The sequence below is a fragment of the Pholcus phalangioides genome, unplaced genomic scaffold (assembly GCF_987345545.1).
Source record: "Pholcus phalangioides strain wild (caught in Gottingen) unplaced genomic scaffold, Ppha-v1.0 ptg000013l_1, whole genome shotgun sequence".
NCBI classification, from domain to species: Eukaryota; Metazoa; Arthropoda; class Arachnida; order Araneae; family Pholcidae; genus Pholcus; species Pholcus phalangioides.
In genome coordinates, this window is record NW_028301606.1 from 33,184,222 (window position 1) to 33,204,511 (window position 20,290).

General features: G+C 35.8%; 1 protein-coding gene across 3 annotated transcripts in view; it reads right to left on the reverse strand.

Moving 5' to 3' along the window:
* Positions 1-1,249: 1,249 nt before the first annotated feature.
* LOC149078980 (cell adhesion molecule Dscam1-like) overlaps positions 1,250-20,290 on the reverse strand; it is a 248,824-nt gene continuing 229,783 nt past the window's right edge. Inside the window, exons 25-26 of one of the 3 annotated variants that reach the window (XM_089241225.1) lie at positions 18,802-18,920; positions 1,250-1,787 (exon numbers count right to left, since the gene is read on the reverse strand). In XM_089241225.1, the coding sequence (XP_089097351.1) occupies positions 1,723-1,787; positions 18,802-18,920 (184 nt within the window). In that variant the 3' untranslated portion in view covers positions 1,250-1,722. Of the gene's footprint in view, positions 1,788-18,795; positions 18,921-20,290 lie in introns of all 3 variants that reach the window. The other 2 variants (XM_089241224.1, XM_089241226.1) reach the window with 2 other exon arrangements.

The window sequence follows — 20,290 nt, forward strand, 5'->3', positions numbered from 1 at the left end:
CTGCAGGTGAAATTTTATTAATTATCGTGAGCACTTCTTCGTCAAGGATTCCAAATTAGTTTATAAAAAACTCATTGCTTACACATATTTATTTATTCCACATCACTGGAATAATGGGGTTTTTTTTCTCACACTCGATCCTATTCATAACTTAAGGGCGATGTAACACTGAAATCCTATTAGGAATATAAAAAATACAAATCCACAATCCTCAAGTTTCTTCCCTACTAACGCACATTAGGAGAGATTGTTTGCATAGAATGCTTTAAAAGCTAAATAATAATGAAAATATATTAAGAGATTAATGGTTCCCCCCATCTACTAATTCTTTGTACTCTAATTAAAACTATAGACAAATTTAAATAATCTGAAGGTCAATATTTTAACGCGTGTAAAAAAAACACACCACAATTGCTCGGTATTTCACTTCTTTGCAATTTCAGTATCGTTGCAGTGAAGCTTCTAGTTCTCTGAGAAATATTTATCGCATTATGCCGTATATACTAAAAGTAGTAAAGCTTACCCACTCTCGCAGAATTTGGAGGATATCTATAAACAATTGTATTTATTTAAACTAAAAAAAAAAGAGAGTATACCTCTCTCTCTCTCTCTCCGTTGTGAAATTAATTCCCGAAAACATTTTTTTCATGTTCCAAGCTGGTCTAATTTTCAGTAAGTGGCTTATAATATAATTTATTCGCTGCAACTGTTAAATTAGTAAATTGTTTTAATAAGTAAACTGATGCATTACTTAATAAATTTAAATGAGGATTTTTGCGCATTGATCATTTTTTCTGTCAATTTAGGTCGTTGAGTTGTGGAACAATATGACAAGTGCTTCAGTCAGCAAAACTTTGATCAGGATCAAATTTTCGAAATTAAAAATAATTTATCTGTGGTATATAAAAAGGTGTACTATAATCCGAACTTCCTCAAATAGCGCATTCCTACAAAGTGGGGAGGGGGGGGGGTGTTCACAATGTAATTTCTCATTTTGAATAAATAATATATATTATATAGATATCTAATTTTCAATTGGGCATTGCATTGATCCCCAAAAAATAATATAAAGTTGAACATGAAGTGTGAAGTTATTTGAAGAGAGAGAGAGAGACTACAAAAATGCCTGAGTGCATTTACACGATGATCGACGTATTAAAATATCCCATTAATATATCACCAAACTCAAGAAATCACCACAGAAATGTAAGAAAAAAAACAATTTTTATTTATGAATTATTTTCCGTTTCTCAAACTTTATAACAAATTACACGAATGAAATACTTGATTTTTTTCACATAATACATATATACAAATTGGAATGTAGAAAACACACGACTAGAATATCTCTATAAATATACAAACTCAAACATTTCTTTCTGAACACACTTTGAGCGTACATTCTGTACAAATGAGTAAAATTATCAATCTTGCATGAAAATGTCCTTCATGATGGATCATGTTGTGAAAGCTGTTTCGTTATAGGGAAAGTAAGAAATGTCAATAATACAACGTAGTGATTTCAATTAAAATTTCCGACTCATGTTAATGATTTCATAATTTCTTTAGTTGCCGAAATTTTAACGCATTAAAATAAATAATCATTAGCATCACAATTTCACAAACAAAAGACGCAGGGACATGTTGAAATGAAGCAATTTACGAATCTCTTCCACATTTTCTATGAATATATATATGCATCGACCATTATATATGTATATATCACTCTTTATCAATGCAGAGACCACACTTGGACATCCGGAACTTGACAAATGGCGACTGAGAACCTAGAAATTGAGAGTATAAATGGAGTGAGTTATTTTAAACGTACTTCATGCTAGACTGGCACTATCTTTAATTGGTTTCGCTGGCATCTGGCATGCCTAACTCGTATAAGAAAATGCTCAGCGAAGAAACTAGATATTTAAATGTGCTCAAATGGAGCTTAAAAGAGAAAAGAGGGATAGGGAAGTTAATGGACTGATTTTCACTTTACTGATAGAAATGGAATAATTTTCTTAAGAGATTAGATGAAGATACGCTCGTAAAAATAAATAAGATATTCTAAATTATATATATCGCAGAAATTCATATCTTACAAAGTGGCTTAGCTGCTCGTGCTTTATTTCTCTGAAACATCGTTTTATCCTACCTGGAAGTAACGTTATCTTTATTAAGTAATATAGTGATATTGTGATCGCGATTTTTCATTTATTATAAGGGGATCTGGTTTATACATATTTCCCTGAAAATACGGATCCACTTGCTGTGCTGTAAAAAGGATATTTAATCAATAAAAATGAAAATTCTGATCTTTTCCATTTACTTAAGAGAGGATCGTAAATATTTATTGTTTAACCGTATTGTGCTTCAGTAATGTTCTTATCTTTCTCAATTCATTTGGATCGGCATCCGTATAGGGTACATGCCAAATTATGCACTAGTTAAGAATGTTTATTCAATATCTTTTGTTTCGTCATTCGCTATAAGTTATTTCTTTGCGTAATATTTCCTATAAATGGGTATCTTTGAACATACAGCTTTTCTATATCGGTGATAATTTCGAAATGGAATTAAGCATGTATTTAAGATAATATATGTGAATTTTTCTAATAGAAAAATTAGAAAACTTATAATAATAACGTGATTCTCACGTATTCCCAAGGGATCAGCATGATCCGTCCAGGGAATTTGTTAGTGTTAGTAAACATCCATGCCCGAACCGGGATTCGAACCCGGACCTGCACAGTGAGAAGCTAGTTCCCTAACCACTCGACTGTCAGGCGGCTAATAGATATATTTATTAGAATCTGTTTAAAATTTTCTGTATACACTGCAAAACTAAAACAGTCTTAATGCAACAAAGATGTACACGTCGCGCACTATCATTTCTTAAATTAATTCCTATCACCAGCAAATGACATTCTCCTAATGTGCCTTCAGCTGCGTGATACCCAGGCACAGTGAGACCTGTGAGATTTCACACTCTCCTAGAGAATTATTTGGATTGCATGATTTTTAAATAAAATCGTCCATAATCCAATAACAATTAATGTCCGCAATACTCTACCTCCATATTATGAACAGCTCTCTAACTTAGACAGATTTTAATCGAACCGTTGGTAGATAGAGAAGTTTTACTGTACTAACAAAAGGACCTCTTTGAGGCGATGCATAGCTGCATGCCTAAGTTAACCCTATTTGCGAAGGATTTCCCACAAAAATATATTCTATGTAATGTAATTGAAAAAATGATAACCTGTTTTCGCTAGGTAAATAAAATATATATGTGCTTCTAAGACTCAGCGATAACAGTTTATATCATCTGTCGTTGCTCATTTCTCCTCATATGAATAGGACAGACTTGAGAATTTCAACCTATGGACATTGCTGCAAAGATCCTCCGACTTTTGATTTGTTATTTCAACTAGGGCATTGAACAACTTGAGGCACATTAATAGAATGTGAGGCTGCTGATTGGAATAAATAGGACTGATGCTATGTGAAATTTGTCGTGTTCCTTTCGTTCAGCAGATCATAATTTTTTTTTTGTTACTTTATAGGTTATTTTAAATAAATTTATTATTTTACCGTTTTCCAAAAAAAAAATAATCAAAGGAATTTTTTTTTCGTCTCATATGATTGGTAAAAGAAGCGGAAAAAATGTCTACAATATGCATTGCTGCTTCTAACAATTCTTTACTTGTTCTAATTAATGAAAAACTGGAAGCGACTCAAAACTGATACATTAGATACCCGATTCTAAGCATTGTGTTTTATGTGCACATCTATTCTTTTCAACGCAGAATCAACTAAAAGAGAAAAGCCAATGACAGTATTGTCACGATTTTCATCCAAAGCATTTTTGTCCTGGATTTTTCTTGTAATATGTCACTAACGTTATTTCGTTTCGTTGGACGATGCTCTTTCTCAGTTAATAGCAGTTTGTGGTTTTCTTTATAGCAAGGCAATGGAATGGACTTGCTCAACGCGGTGCAGTGAATTGGATATTTATAGAGACCAGAGATCACTAACATTCCCTTAGGACATCGATGTGAATTGTTCTTTTTATTTGAACAGTTAGACATTGAACTTTTGATTAGAAAGGAGAGGTAATCTCACTCTGGGAGATTTTCTCCTTATGGTAAGCTTGTTAGAAGGACGTATTGTGAAATGATCTGCTAGGGGAAGAGCTATTAGTCCTTATATCGAAAACAGCATTAGCAGACAAATCGCAACCTATCGGGATGGTAATTGATCATCGCAATCGTTCAAGCTTGTAATAAAATCGAAACAAATATTAAAATAGTTTCTACCCAAATAATATTATCGACTTTTCCTGTTTTTTATCGAATTCTCGCAACGGTGCATTATACTTAATATTACAGTAAAATAACATAATGGCATAAAAGTATTCGTACAAAAAATTATCGATTTATCCATACATTCAATTTTTTATGTGTCTAAATTTAACTCAATAGTAGTAATGTACATTGGAATGGGAAAATCCTTTAAACAAGGATCCATAAGATAAATTCAACATTTAGTGATACTAAGTTACATCCCTCGATGTTTGAAATGAAAATTGTAGGATCACTTGTGTTATATAAGTTCCAAACAATTCATAAATGTGCAAAGCCTTAATTAAAAATTATATGGCGCTCACACATTATCATGCATGAGCCCACATGGAACATTTCCAGTTTCTACATGATTTCCTTATGCGATCTCATTTTCCCCCAAAGTTACGTTAAAAAGCAATTTACATGCATGTTCTCTACAAAACTACAAAACAGTAGCCAATTCCTCGCTCCTCAGTTTCAAGGCTTAATATTAGTGCTCGTATGTGTTTGTGTGTGCATATGTATGTATGTATGTCTGTCCTGCTGTGGCAATTCAAGCTGTACCATGGAGAAACCATCATACAACAAGTTGGAATTCGTCCCAAATGCAGTTTAATGCTCCTCTCGCTCCATTCGAGTTCCCGCCCTTTTGACAGATGTTGCTGTCGTCCAATTTGCATAATAACACCGCCGCTCATTGTAGAGTGTTCGACCGTCAGTACCCACCCCTCTCTGTCTCTCTCTCATCCCACTCGCCATCTCTTTCTGGCGTTACTGGTCTTTCTCGTGTATAATGTACAGTGCACTTCTTGCCGCCTTGGCGATCTCTCTCCCACTCCTATCCTAAACATGTAGCCTTTATCCACGTTATACTCTCTGCTGCGGCTACTATTACTACTACTAATATCACCGCGGCAAGAGTACGAGAATTATAGCATCAGTGAAAGCTTTGATTCTACAAAACCTCCCAGTTCCAGAAGGACATCTAATCCCACGATTGGGTCGGCGTGTTTATTGCATGTGATTTTCTGTCAGTTTACCAACTGAATGGGAATGTTATAAACATTTCAAATAAGTGGTGATGGAATAATTTCAGTGGTTTCGGATTCTGTTGAAACATAACATGATCAGAATCAACGCCCCCCCCCCCACAAAGAAATTCATTTGCTTATCTTATCATTCCGTTTCGTAAATATTCATGTACATTTATGAACATGGTTTATAATACAGTGAAAAAGCTTATACATAACAATAACCTCTATAATGATAATCGATTATATAATCATGCTACTATCTAGCCCTGTTGCAGTTTCTAGTGTAAAATTCATAGTGTCATTTATAATGAATATAGTAGTTCTGACTTGCTATAAAACAGTAACAACTGCAGAAGTGGAACTCAACTTCAATCTGTTAGAGCCAAATGTAACCCGCCAAGGAACTTCATCTGCAAGCGAAAGGTGTTCCGGAAGAGTGTTGAGTAAAAAAGCTGGTCATATTCCCTTCATAATAAATATGGTGAATCGGGATTCAAATGGGGCATCGCAAATTATCGCAAAATAAATTGCCAAAGGCAAGTAAAGTTCCCAGTTATGGTCTTTATTGTCAAATGTAAGAAAAGTTTCCCCACATATGACCAAAAAAAAAACTATCAAAATAAGTAAAGTTGAATAATCGCTAAAATTGCTGAAAAAAGCACAAACAGTGGGGGAAGTAAAGGGGTACTCCAAATTGAAATCGATTAAAATGTAATGCACGAAGAAATTTGGCAAATATGTGAGAGAAATACATCTATATGTGACTATTAGTTACTATAATTAGTTATAACTTGATATAATTTATAAGTAATGAAAACAACCTCGGTCTTGATTTCAGTAAAGAATAAAAATTAAAGTTACCTTCGTTGAAGCTACTGGTCATTTTTTGAAAAGTCGAGATTCTCAAAATTACGGGAATATCCCGTAAAATACAGGTCATATAGAGATAATATATATTGCAATTTCCGGCCCGTGAGAGGGGTAGAAATATCGAAAATCTGGCTTGCAACCTGAAACGGTTATGCACCACTGTGTTAGGACTCTCATAAAAGTGCGAATCACTCTATTGACGTCAGTAGCGCGTAGCATGACTAGTCAGAAGGCGTTTCATGTTTCTTAAATTGAAGAAAATAGAATCCGTAACTGTGTGCAATGACATTTCGATTCCAATTGAAAAATTAAGTTGTTGCCCAGCATAAATCGTAGACGAACATACCCTTGACATTTTTCCTGTGAAATTCACGGGAAACACTTCCACACCACTTTCTTCGGAAGTGGTACACAGACTTTATGAGTACATCTAATTAAGGGATGACAGTTATATCCATGCCTTCAATTGTTACTATTTTGCAGCATGTTGAAACTGCATGCTTTAGTGTGAATTATCTTGTACATTCCATCTGTGACTATACGTTTCTCTGGTCCCTTGAGTTGTTCTATATAGAAGGTACCCTATATATTTGCACATTTCTATCTTTTCTGGAATCACGATGAGGGGTTTCATTTATTTATTTATACAATGTTGTTGCCCCTGGGGCCAGAAGTATCTATGTTGAATTGACCATGGAAAATTTTATGTAACAATGCTTATCGAGAAATGAGACGAAGAGTAGAGAGAGGGAGAGAGGAGATAAGTTCGTTTTTAAGTTCGGACACGGAAACGAAAGATGACCAGCAGTCGTGAGCAAATCGGGTGGATTTATTTTGTTTTGATTCGAGTTTGTCTACATTACTGGAGGTGTAGGGGTTCCAGATTTCAGCGGCGTAGGAAAGAAAGAGAGATATAAATTTTGTAACAGAGAAGTCTGATATCCCGAGTGGAGTGTTTAAGGTTGCGGAAGAAGGAAGAAAAGTTTGTTAAGGCACTTCTGGTAAACGTAGTCAACATCTTTGTTCCAACGTAAGTCGGCTGAGATTATGACAACGAGGTATTTGATTTGAGAAATTTGGGATAACATTAAATTATTGATGGAGTACGAGTATTCAAGAGGAAGTAATTTACGAGTAACTTTCATATGAACCGTTTTTGAAATATTGATTGACATTTCCCATAAAGAACACCAGTCCACGATGGAAGTCAGGCTATGTTGAAGTTCTTGATCAGATTGATGGTGAATGATACGATAAATTACACAGTCATCAGCAAATAATCTGGAGGTGCAGTTGAGAGATTCTGGAAGGTCATTGATGTAAATTTAGAACAGTAACGAGGAGAGGACCGATCCTTGAGGGGTCCCAGACTTTACGGGGGCGGATGGGGAGTTATGATCATTAAAATGGACAAACTGTTCACGATGTTTTAGGAAAGCCTCCACCCAATTAAGTAATTGTACGTGAAGGCCAAGGCATGAGAGTTTATGAAATTTATTATGGGGAACTTTATCAAAGGCTTTAGAGAAATCTGGGAAAACGATATCAGTTTTTAGGTTTCATCAATGGCTCCCGAGAGGTCGTTGATGAAGAGGGCCAATTGAGAGACAGTAGAGAGAGATTGTCTAAAGCCGTGTTGGTTAGGGAAAAAAGTTGATGGAGTCCAAGTGCATGTGGATTTCTTTTGCTACAATATATTCGAAGATTTTACTGCAGGAGGAGGTGATTGCTATTGGCCTGAAATTAAGGGGATTGGAAAGTGGACCCGATTTGTGGGTAGGAATAATTTTATTGATTTTCCAGTCGTTAGGGAGGATACCAGTATTTGGTGAAACATTGAACAGGATTAAAAGATAGTCAGCGACTTCATCAGCACAGAGTTTAAGAATAGAATTGGGGATGTCATCGGGGCCCATAGAATAGGGTTTCAGTTTTTTCAATAATTTTAGGATACCCTGTTTGGAGAAGGATATTGGGGGTGAGTTGTGCATAGAATCAAAAAAAGAGTATTGGGGAGGGGTCTATTGAGAAAATCGATCAGAACGCTAAATTGCATTCGGCAGCCTTCTCTAAGGAGAAGATGTATATTTATTTGAACTTCTGAGGGAAAAATGGGACCAATAGATTTAGGTTGAACTGATCACTGATACATGTTTTTGTAAAAAAACCCATTCAAATATACGTATCGAATATTTACTACTTACTTCACACAGCGAACATATCGCTGTATTGAAATTTAACTGACATTAATGAGTTGGGTTGGAAATGAAGGCATCATCTGTTTATCGGTGCTCACCTCAAGATCGTTAGGGAAAATATGTTGGTATCTATATTCTTCCCAGGTTCGAACCTGAGAATTGACGGCAACTTTGACGGTGATAGACGAGAATTTTACCAAAACGCCATTTTTGCACAATGTCTGTTTACCGGAATTAGTAGCACTTAGTCGATGAGACATTACCTTCCTAAAAACGTTATATGCATGACTGAATGGCAAGTCTCTGCCCCGCTTTTATTTCGTTACCGAAATCTCCTCCATCCCAGCTTCGTGGCAGAGTCTTGAACAAAGTGTGTGTACGTAACAGTCATAGTACGTATCTAGTGATGTGCCTGATTTACCATTTATATTTAACTGTGAGGGAAGTGTGAAAACCCCTTTCATCACTGGTAAAAGGCAAGGGATGAATGTTGCTCTCAAAAAGATGACACGAGGTACAGCGGCGGGTAATATGGCATGGAAAAATCTAGCCACGGGTAAAAACAATCCTTCTAACGGAGCATGGACTATTCCCCATGTACTTAGAAAGATTTAAAATAAACTCATTAAACTCAAAGTGCAAATGCGGTGCAGAAGGGTCGTTGTGGTACTACGCTTCCCAATATCCACGCACGGCGTAGTTCTACTTTGGTGATATGGCAGCAGATAAACTATATACAAGATATACAGAAGACTGGATGTTGTGAAGATATTTATTATTTGAGATGTTATTTTTTTTATTTTTTTTTAAGGAAGGAAAAAACGCTCTGCCTCTACCGGGAGTCGAACCCGGGTTCCTCGATTGCCGGACGAGTGCTCTGACCACTAAGCTACAGAGGAGATAGAGATTTTCCTTCGCTAGAGCGTATATATGCCGAACGGAACCGTGCGATGGACGGTGAAGCCGATCAGCTAATACCTCAAGGACGACGAGAAACCAGAGGGCTATATATATGACATGAATGTCGCTCTTCACTTGTTAATACAAGATATACAGAAGACTGGATGTTGTGAAGATATCTATTATTTGAAATGTTAATTTTTTAACATCGACTACCACTGCGCCACAAAAATGTACAATAAGATGGTCCACAGTTTCGTGAGTTTTAAACTTGATCAGTTCTTGTTTGAATCTTTATTCGGAGGTACAATGTCCACTTGAAAGGACAATGATGACCTAATCATGAGATTGAGGCAAATATATCAATCACGCCAGAGGCACCAATTTTCTAACAAGAGGCTTAAAAAATATTTTCAGAATCAGCAAATAAATATAAAATACAGTAATCAATAAATCATGTATTACTGTCCATCTCTTCAAGGCATACAGTAGGTCCTAAAGTTTAGCGTTTCGAGATCAATTCCCCCTCAATACAAGAAGTACGATTTACTCACAGCTTTCTCACAAATAAAATTATGTTATTTAAGCCACATATTTTATCCCCCTCCCCTATTTTTGTCTGTTTCTATGGCTCTACATCGAAGAACTACAAACAAAAAATAAAATTATACCAGAATCAATAGCACAACAATACACAAAAATAAATAAATACATAATGGGGGAACATGGAAATGGTTTTTTGCAGACAAAATATACACTGAAGAGCCAAAAAAACTGGTTCACCTGCCTAATATCGTGTAGGGCCCCCGCGAGCCCGCAGAAGTGCCGCAACACGACGTGGCATGGACTCGACTAAGTGTCTGAAGTAGTGCTGGAGGTAATTGGCACCATGAATCCTGCAGGGCTGTCCATAAATCCGTAGGAGTAAGAGGGGGTAGAGATCTCTTCTGAGCAGCACGTTGCAAGGCATCCCAGATATGTTCAATAATGTTCATGTCTGGGGATTTAGGTGGCCAGCGGAAGTGTCTAAAGTCGGAAGAGTGTTCCTGGAGCCACTTTGTAGCAATTCTGGATGTGTGGGGTGTCGCATTGTTCTGCTGAAATTGTCCAAGTCCGTCGGAATGCTCAATGGACATGAATGGGTGCAGGTGATCAGACAGGATGCTTACGTACCTGTCACCTGTCAGAGTCGTATCTAAACGTATCAGGGGTCCCATATCACGCCAACTGCACACGCCCCATACCATCACAGAGCGTCCACCAGCTTGAACAGTCCCCTGTTGACATGTAGGGTCCATGGATTCATGAGGTTGTCCCCATACCCGTACACGTCCATCAGCTCGAAGCAATTGGAACCGAGACTCGTCAGACCAGGCAACGTGTTTCCAGTCCTCAACAGTCCAATGTCGGTGTTGTCGGGCCCAGGCGAGGCGTAAAGCTTTGTGTAGTGCAGTCATCAAGGGTACACGATGGGCCTTCGGCTCCGAAAGCCCATATCGATGATGTTTCGTTGAATGGTTCGCACGCTGACACTTATTGATGGCCCAGCATTGAAATCTGCAGCAATTTGCGGAAGGGTTGCACGTCTGTCACGTTTAATGATTCTCGTCAGTCGTCGTTGCCCCGTTCTTGCATGATCTTTTTCCGGCCACAGCGATGTCGTAGATTTAATTTTTTTACTGGATTTCCGATATTCACGGTACACTCGTGAAATGGTCGTACGTGAAAATCTAAATTTCATCGCTACCTCGGAGATGCTATGTCCCATCTCTCGTGCGCCGACTATAACACCACGTTCAAACTCACTTAAATCTCGATAACCATCCATTGTAGCATCAGTAACCGATCTTACAACTATGCCAGACACTTGTTGTGTTACTTAGGCGTTGCCGACCGCAGCGCCGTACTCTGATTGGTTCCATATCTCTTTATTTGCATACGCATGCCTGTACCAGTTTTTTTGGCTTTTCAGCTCATATCAAAATTAGTCCCGGGGAGTTTCTTAATTACTACTTATGTGTAGCGAGATATACTGGAGCCTTGGTGGAATCTCTGTTTATGAGTATAATGAACCACATGAACAATTTTTTTCAATATCAATTAAAAACTAATTACAATTAATCAGTCGTGAAAGGTCCCAAATAGACCAATCACGAAATCGAAAGTTGCACACATGTATATCAATAGCAGGGAAACACCTATTATGTCCAGAATGAAACCAATACCAAGTGGTCAAATCACCTAAAAATTTATATACAAATGTCAGCAAGTATTTATATCCAAATTATCCAATTAAGATACAATATATCTCCAAATTAATACAAAGCAACGCTTACCAAAAAATTTTTTCCGAAAAAAAAGAAAAAAATTGGTCAAAAGAACAATCAAATAAAAATCATTATATCACACATTTTACGAATAATATGTCCGTGATGTACAATAATGAAAAACTTCAAAACATAAGAGAAATTAATCAATTTAATACTAAGGAATTAAAATTTATCAAATTTATCAAGAAATTAAAATGTCTTCGATTATATGGTACCTTTATGTATTTGTACATTGTCTGCATTATTTTATTCACTTTAAGCATTATACGACATTTTAGATGCATACACTTATGTAATAACAATATTTGAGTCACAATTTTTTTACCTTTCTTATTTCTATTCTTTTAAAGACAGATGTCATAAAGTTTGCTCAAGTTTAAATAAAGGTAAGCGCTTGACTAAACAATATTAATGAAAGATGAAAAATCACAGAAACTCTAGACAATTTCAGAGTAAGATACGGTAACAAGCATGTTGTGTGTTAAATGACTATTTTGCGACAAATTGTATCACAAATATGTGTGTTCAAATTTGTTTGGATCATGAGCTTGGGATACCGTTTTGTATTCTCTAAACGAGCGGTTCTCAACCAGTGCTTGGGCGCTACGCAGTGGCTGCGCGGCCGCTCGAGGAAAATAAAATAAAAAACAGTAATTTGAAAAAAAAATAATTATAGTTATTTTAGAATAATAAAAATAAATCAGTAATTTCACTGAATAATAAAAAATAGGTCTACGGGGCTCCGTCATAGGAATTATATGCCAAATAGTGCTCCGCGAGTCGAAAAAGGTTGAGAACCGCTGCTCTAAACTTTTATTATAAAGCAGGGTTTAAGAAATTTACATATTTTTTTCCAAGTAATCCTGTAGAGTCAGGTTTGTTGGAAAAAAAAGTGATAATAATTCTCCCACGCGATCTCTTTCACACCCTGTACTAATTCTTTCCCCATCGAAAAATATTTATTTCTCTTAAAAAAAATATTTCTCTTAAAAAAAATATTTCTCTTAAAAAAATATTTAATGGGTATCGTCTTCTCGCTTTCTTAGATGTTTTATGTTACTTAGAAATTGCGTACACATATATCATGAAATATGTTCGATGGTGGAAATAAACAAATTTGTTTTCCGATTAAAAGTGTTTGCACGCTTACCGCCCTAGACCCTCAATAGCCTTGAGGGAGTCATAAAAAAGGGAACATTTAAGAGATATACAACTTTGACTCTCATGGGTGCGCTTAGTTCACTGTCAGTTGATTGCAGAATTATTCAGTTCAAACTTTGTTTAATGCTCCTGCAATTCGACGTGGATAACGAGAACAGTTTCCCCATGCATCTGAATTAATGGCTCCGTACGAAAGAATAAAAAGGAAATTGACGATATCTTGCTTAGCGGTTCCACAAATGTGATCCGCGGACTTGAAAGCTCCGTAGAGCGATTTTTGAACAACTTTTTTATAGACTTTACCGTGGTAGACATATCATTAAATGTATAGAGAGGAAAAAAAAGTCATATAATTAAAAATTTTATCCTTGATAAATTGTTAAAAGAACGATTTTAGTGATTCATATAAGGATTTTATGATTTGTTTATCTCTTGGTAATTTATATAGACTGCTTGATTTTTCATGATGTTTCGAATCAAACCACACTCCCCGTGGGTGCTGTTGTATACTCGAGAATCTTATTAATAAATTTCCAGATGCACCCCACCCTTCGGGGACGATTCGATATTTCCTTGGCATGGGAAGAGGTGTGTTTCCGGTACTTCATATCATGTCAAATAAAGGCTAAAATGACTTACTTCGAATACATTATAGAATCATATCGCTATTTATATGGGAAACTGCTTAGATATTACACTTTACAAACCATAAAAGAACTTGGTGAGTTCGTATCCGTATAGCAGTAAGTTGTAGTTATTAGTATGATGAGATACACACACAGGTAAACTCTTCTAATACGGCCACTCGGCATTCCATACAAAAGTGACCGTCTGCAGAGCTGACCACCGAATGGAAGCTGTATGAAAAGAGACATAAAACATTTCGAGGGAGCGGTGTGTCGAATATGAGCTTTAATTGTCACAAAAGAATCCTATGATCAATTTATTCATAATGCCAAAAAGTGAAAACTCACTACTACAACAGTGCTCAATATAACGATAAATACCTCTACACAGCGGTATTTTTTAAAAAATCTTGTAGGAAATCGTCTACAATATAGATATCGATACAACGAAATCCTTTGCTGTGCAAACCAAAGCCTCTAGACAGGTACTCTTAATAAAGCTTTGCCGTTTGAACACACAGTTACACTTCCAGCCCAGCTCACTAGGTAGTAAACGTTCGATTCTAGGTAGTAAAAAATAGGTAGTAAACGTGTGTTCCTAACAGTCTGAGTGGGTATGTAGTATTTTCCAGTGCTACCATCTATATTTCAGAAGTGAAGTTAGTGATGTGTTGTGATTGAATTCCATTTCTACTGTTTTTAGGTCTGTTGCTGTGTGTGGCGAGACTTTTAAAGTTGAGATTGGCTTTCATTCGCTCCTTGAAGTTGGCAACCACAGAAAACCAACTTCAGCCGACCACCACTGTGTTGACGGCGGGGTTCTAACCATCGATAAAGTACTGTTGAGGTTATTGTAATTATTATGCAACTACGTAGACATACAGAGTGTCATGGTTGTTCTGAGCCCAATACGAGTTGAGAAGAGACTTTATTCGTAAATTATAATATGATCTCGGAAAAAAAAAAGTCAGCTGCTCTCCTCCAAGAATCCAACCCCACTCTTCTTTGTAATCCGGGCAAGTGCTCTATGCCGCCACCTGGGGAGCATTTGCTTAACCTAAAAAAGGCCGCGGAACCTCTTTAACGCGGCACACCACAGTGCCTGTTGTGGAGAAAAAGCAAAGTCAAAATCTTCTGTTGTAGCATACAATTAAAGCGGTATTTGCCGGATGGCAAGGGAACTGGGGTTCGATATCCAGGAGAGATAAGTCAAACCACATTTCCGTATTCACCTCGGAATGATGTTCAGAAAAAGACTTAGCTAATCAAACTTATTTTAACTCAAATTGAAAACAAAGTACATTTCTAAATTCAAAAATTACTTCACGCATTCAATAAATTCACAGAAACAAAATAAACCAGTGTGTCTAACTATTTGAGAGACTAAACGGCAACGAAATTTAAAAAAAAAATGATGTTATATTAATTAATATGTATGTAGAGTGATTGCTTTTATAAAAATAAATATCCATAGATATCTCTTAGACCTGGATGTGAGTACAACGCTTTTAATAAGCAATACCTTATTGTCGCGTAAACGGAAAAAATTACTCATACACATTACTTAGATAGTTTACACGAGATCTGATATATTGTTTTTCTACCCTTTACTTTTCTGTGGTACAGGTAAAATTGCTAGCGAGAAAAATTTTCTAAATACAATGAGTTTTAACATTTTTTCTCAAGCTTTTACTTTAATTAATGCCCTTGTCTTGCTTTTGCATCGCCGTATGCAAATGGTTTCCGTAATACACGTCTTGCGGCATTATACGATATAGTATACTTTGGGGGGAATGGACGAGAGCTACGAGATTACTTAACTAACAGGTACAAAAGAAACAACATTAACAAAAAAATCCTTTTAGCCATTACATATTAGGGAAAATTAAATTCCCCGAAACATGCTAAAAAAAAAATGAATGAATAGTAATATATTGCAAAAGCATTAATTTAATTCGTTTTTTCACGAAATATCAGTAAAAAGAGGGAACTAAACTTAATGTGAAATGTTGATTCCAGGGAAAAGTTTCGGGTTTTCGAAAATTTTTCCAATACTACAAGGAGTGTCAAGAATGGGATTTTTCGAAAAATAAGACAAACCCTAATTTTGATAGAAAAGTGGGAAAATAAAACAATATGCGCGGAGGCCAAGAACACGTGGAAGGTGGGTTGGAGGATAAGCAGCAGATATTGTCTTGGGCAGGTCGATGTGCAATGTTTTCGTCATTTAATGCAACGTAAGGGAGAAAACGCTAATGCTTTGCCGATATATCGAGTGCCAATACCTCGTTTCGTACTACCCATCATTAAATACCACCATACTGCTAAAGCTTTTTTTCTCTCTTTCTCAATCTTTTACGTCCAACCAGAAAAATTCCATATTTCAGTTCTGAAAAGTGAATATTCTGATAATTTATATTTTATGAAAAGATAATTAAATTCCTTTTCCTTCCTTTAAGCCATCATTACATTTCAAATCGTGAGATACTGAAAGTGTTTGCTTTTAACCCACATCATTGGAATATCTTCAAAGGACATTTCTAACGTAAAAAGAGATGTAAAATTTACACACAAAGCGGAAAATTCATAATGGAATGAACCGATTTTCATTCGCTTTTTTAATTATTTTTGTATTCCTTTACAATGGCAGAAGACAAACGGGATGTACGAAATTGCTTTCGATAAACCTATCAAGTGTTCAAGACATCTCATACATAAACTAGTATTGCACGATAATCAAGTTTTTACGTATCGCGACGTGTACTAGTTTATGAAATATTTTGAAAACTCAATCATTTTTCGATTTGAATGTTTGATTAGATATTTTTTCCGTGTATTGCCATCCATGATAATGAGAATTCTTGAATTTTGGACGTTGGAAAAATCAGATGTATAGGTTTCGGATCAAAAAAGGCTCAGGAGCCATGCCGAAAAACTGCGCTTTTATATGATTATGGAATTAAAAACATATTTTTTTTCTAACTTTTTTATCCAACTATTCCATCAACGATGTCCGAAAAACGTATTTGTCGTATTTGTGGTCTTTTCACAAAGGAATATCACGAACTTATTTCCTGTCAGCACGTTGCATATACAGCCAGACCACATTATAACGTAAAGTATGGAGATAAAATAAAATTGACTTTATAAGAGGGATGACATAATAACGGTCAACTCCGCTACAACAAGCATACGCGCACTCTGGGAAGGTACATTCATAAAAGTTCAAATGCAAAACTCGAAGACCAAGATATGTTTCATTTTTTTAAATTAGACAGTTTGTTTCAGAATGATAGTGTCATTTAATGAAAAAAAATAAGAAGTTTATGTTCACACTATTTGAAGAAATCTCTAATAAAGAAATGCTGTTCTGCAGGCTTATTAATTTGAACAAAATTATTTTCTAATTGTATCATAATAATTATTCAGGGAATTCGTGTGTTATGAAGAATCTTAGATTCTTACTTCTTGGACACTATTTAATTTTCGGATTTGCAGTCACTTTCATCATTATCATCTGAAATTTCGTTTTGAATTGTTGTTTGAATTTCGTTGAAGCTGTGCATATTGTGGCATATTTGATGGCTTCACCATAAGCTTTCTGAAGGCTTGAGTCTTACCTTTATTTGACACTTTGTATCATTCGTGCTGCTCTTAGAAAAAAAAATTTAAGCGACTTGTGTAAGTACTTCACAATTTAAGCAAGGCGAGGCTTTAAAAACTAATACTATAAGGGGGAAACGTTAAAAATGACTGACATAATAACACTTTTTTTATTGTCTGGACGTATATTGCCTTCTTTCACATATGAAGATCGAGGTATTGTTCAGAAGGTGTGCTTTTTCCTGTCGAATGGGTACAGAGTTCATGCATCCAAACGATAAATGCTCTTATGTAACAGAGAGAGGATCGGTCAATTTATCCGAGTATTATTGAATTATGTCCGAAAATGTGTGGGTTCTAAATTCATTAAAATGATCAAGTTGAATGATTTTTTAGTCAAATATACGTTTAAATGCTCATAATAACTATTCCAAAAGTAGTGAGTTGATTTTTCGCAATAAAAACATTGTTTTAAAGGAAAATATATATATATTTCCAAGTTATAATATCAGATGTTATCCTATATGTCTCTAGCTAGTGCAGCTAAGACAATAGTCACAAAACTTTTACCTAGGATGGAAAGGAAGTCTCCAGAGATAGCGTCAGCAACTTACGGTAAAATATTGTCAAAAATATTTGATTTTGGAATATACACCAACATTGGAATGATGGCAAATTACTGAAGCAGAGCAAATAGCCCGTAAGAGATTGGAAAATTCCGCAGCTTGATCATTCCATTTGCAGGCGAGAGAGAATTTGCTTTGGAGCACCTAAAACTTTAGTTCATATCCGCCCGTTAGGGTTCGTGTTTCGCTGTCAGGACGCGTAATGATTGTTCCTCATATTGCGCGTTCATTTCCTACTTCCATGCCCTTCTCTCCAGTTTTGCCTCCAGTTTCTCGAATCCATTCATTTTCTCTCCTAGTGCAATTAGACCCCCTCTCTCCTAGAACAAATGAATGACGCCTCATCCAGAAATGCGAGATGAATTCCTGCGGCGTTATTTGCGCGTCTGACAGGCGAACTAGGAGTACAACCGTTAGTGAATTCCCGGCACATATGAGCGTCGGGAAATCAATAAAGTATGGACAGGCCAAGCTCTGGCAAATATTTCGGGATACACATTCCTACCCCCTCTCTTTGCTGCCTTTTTCCTCTCCCCACGCGACACCTCCTTTTCGCTCACAAGCCCCCAACTTTCTTCTAATCCTCGAGACCCGAGTTTTGAACTCTCAAGATTAAAGTGAATTTTTCGTTTTCATAAGTCGAGCGTATTAAACATAGGGCGTGAGAAAACAACATTTACGGCTTTTCCGAATATTGGTGTGTTAGAAAGGGAATTGCAATTTTGTAAATTAAGTTATCACAGTTCCAGTGAGAATATTGATTTGATGTGACTCGTATGGTAATAACTCAAATTCATATTGCTGAATAAAAATAAATTTTATGATTTATAGCGAAAAAGTTTCCCAAAAAGAAGAAATATTCTGTTTTGGTTAAAGAATACAACCAAATAATTCTAAACAGTCGGAGAAACTCCATTCATTATGGTAATTTATATTTTCCCAGAGTGGTTGGAAATAAATTGAGTATTTCTCGGAAAGTAATATAATTAAAATTAATTGAATCTATCTAGGGAATTGAGAGTTGTGGAAAAATGTGTGGCACAATGAATGTAAACTATCACACGCTTTAATTAGCGTGATTCCGAAGAGCTGCATTAAACTTACTCTTACGAATATGTTGGTGGTAGTCTCTGTCACATTCTGCCTCTGACAGCTCGTGGTTATTGTCCACAGCACTGCCATGAAGACGGGTCTTCTCTCCGACACCATCGTCATCTTCGTCTGAGTTACTAGAGTGACAGGGAAAATTAATATCGCTAATGAAAATTGTATCAGACTTGCTTTTATATACGCAATGCAATTGTTATTGTACATAAAACTATCGGTAAAACTTTTGCGTGGGCGAGAAGTTCTAGACACATTTTAAAATTAATGAAAAAGTCAACCAATTAATATAAAACATAAAAAGGTGTGGTTTGCACTAAAATGCTTATCATGATACAGTCAGTGTGTGTTGATGATGATGAATATTCAAAAAATGTTTCAAAACTGGGCTCATAGATGCGCTGTATCACAAACACTTGACATAAAATGTGACACAAACAATGTATAGTTAATATTTGTTACGCCTTGCGTTACATGAAATTACCAAATTTCAATGTGAGTACCTATTGCAGCACGGGCTATATACCAACGATATTCCATTTAATACCACGTGTCCGGTAATATCGAATACGGAAGTGTCGATCACTTCCGCGATTCTAGTCTTCAGTTCCTTGATGATCGGTCACACGTGTAATTTGCCTTTGACATATTTCCACAAGAACGAATCAGGATGGGGTAGGGTAAAATCTGAATACTGAGGTGGCCGTAGTGTCGAGTTTTCCATACACAACGCCATCTGTGAGTGAAACTTTAAACTATTTAAATTCCTAAAAAAATAGATCTAGGCCAATGTAAGAATTTTAGTGCAAACCGCTCCTTTCTATGCCAATTATTTGATTATATTTATTAATTTTTTTAAATGTATCCTTCACTTACAGTTTTACCCTATATTTCTAATTCTCTAATTACGAGATGATTTTGTTACCCAAAAAATCAGAAATCCTTCTATAGGAATTTCCTAAAAATCATCTATTAACTCGAACTTCATTATTTTATTTTGGGCGATGTTAAACAGTAAATGTACTCCGGTATAGTGCAATTTTAAATATATGCTTTTAGGAAATTCTTCAGACTATTATAGGAATCTATCTATCATGAAAGTGGAAATTCAAAGAAGAGCAACGCCAAAACAAGAGCATCGAGGAGAAATGAAGCACACGAATCTCATCAATTTGGTCCAGTGAACGTTAGAGAAAATAATGTTTTGAAATGAAGTGGAAATATTAGATCGCATTCCTTCCCTCAGAGAAATAAATACAATATTGAACATTCCTGACAGCTCGTAAGTTTTCTTAAAAATAACTAATAGCAAATTTACACGTCTTAAAAAAAAATGAAATCTGCGTTCGCATAAATTTATTAAAAGATCATAGAGTGTGCGTTTAATAGAAATTTAGGAAATAAATCGTGTGAATATCCTGTGGAGTGATTTTCACATTTTGTTTTCTCATATAAAAATTCCCATATAATTTAATTAAAACTTGATCTGAAAGTC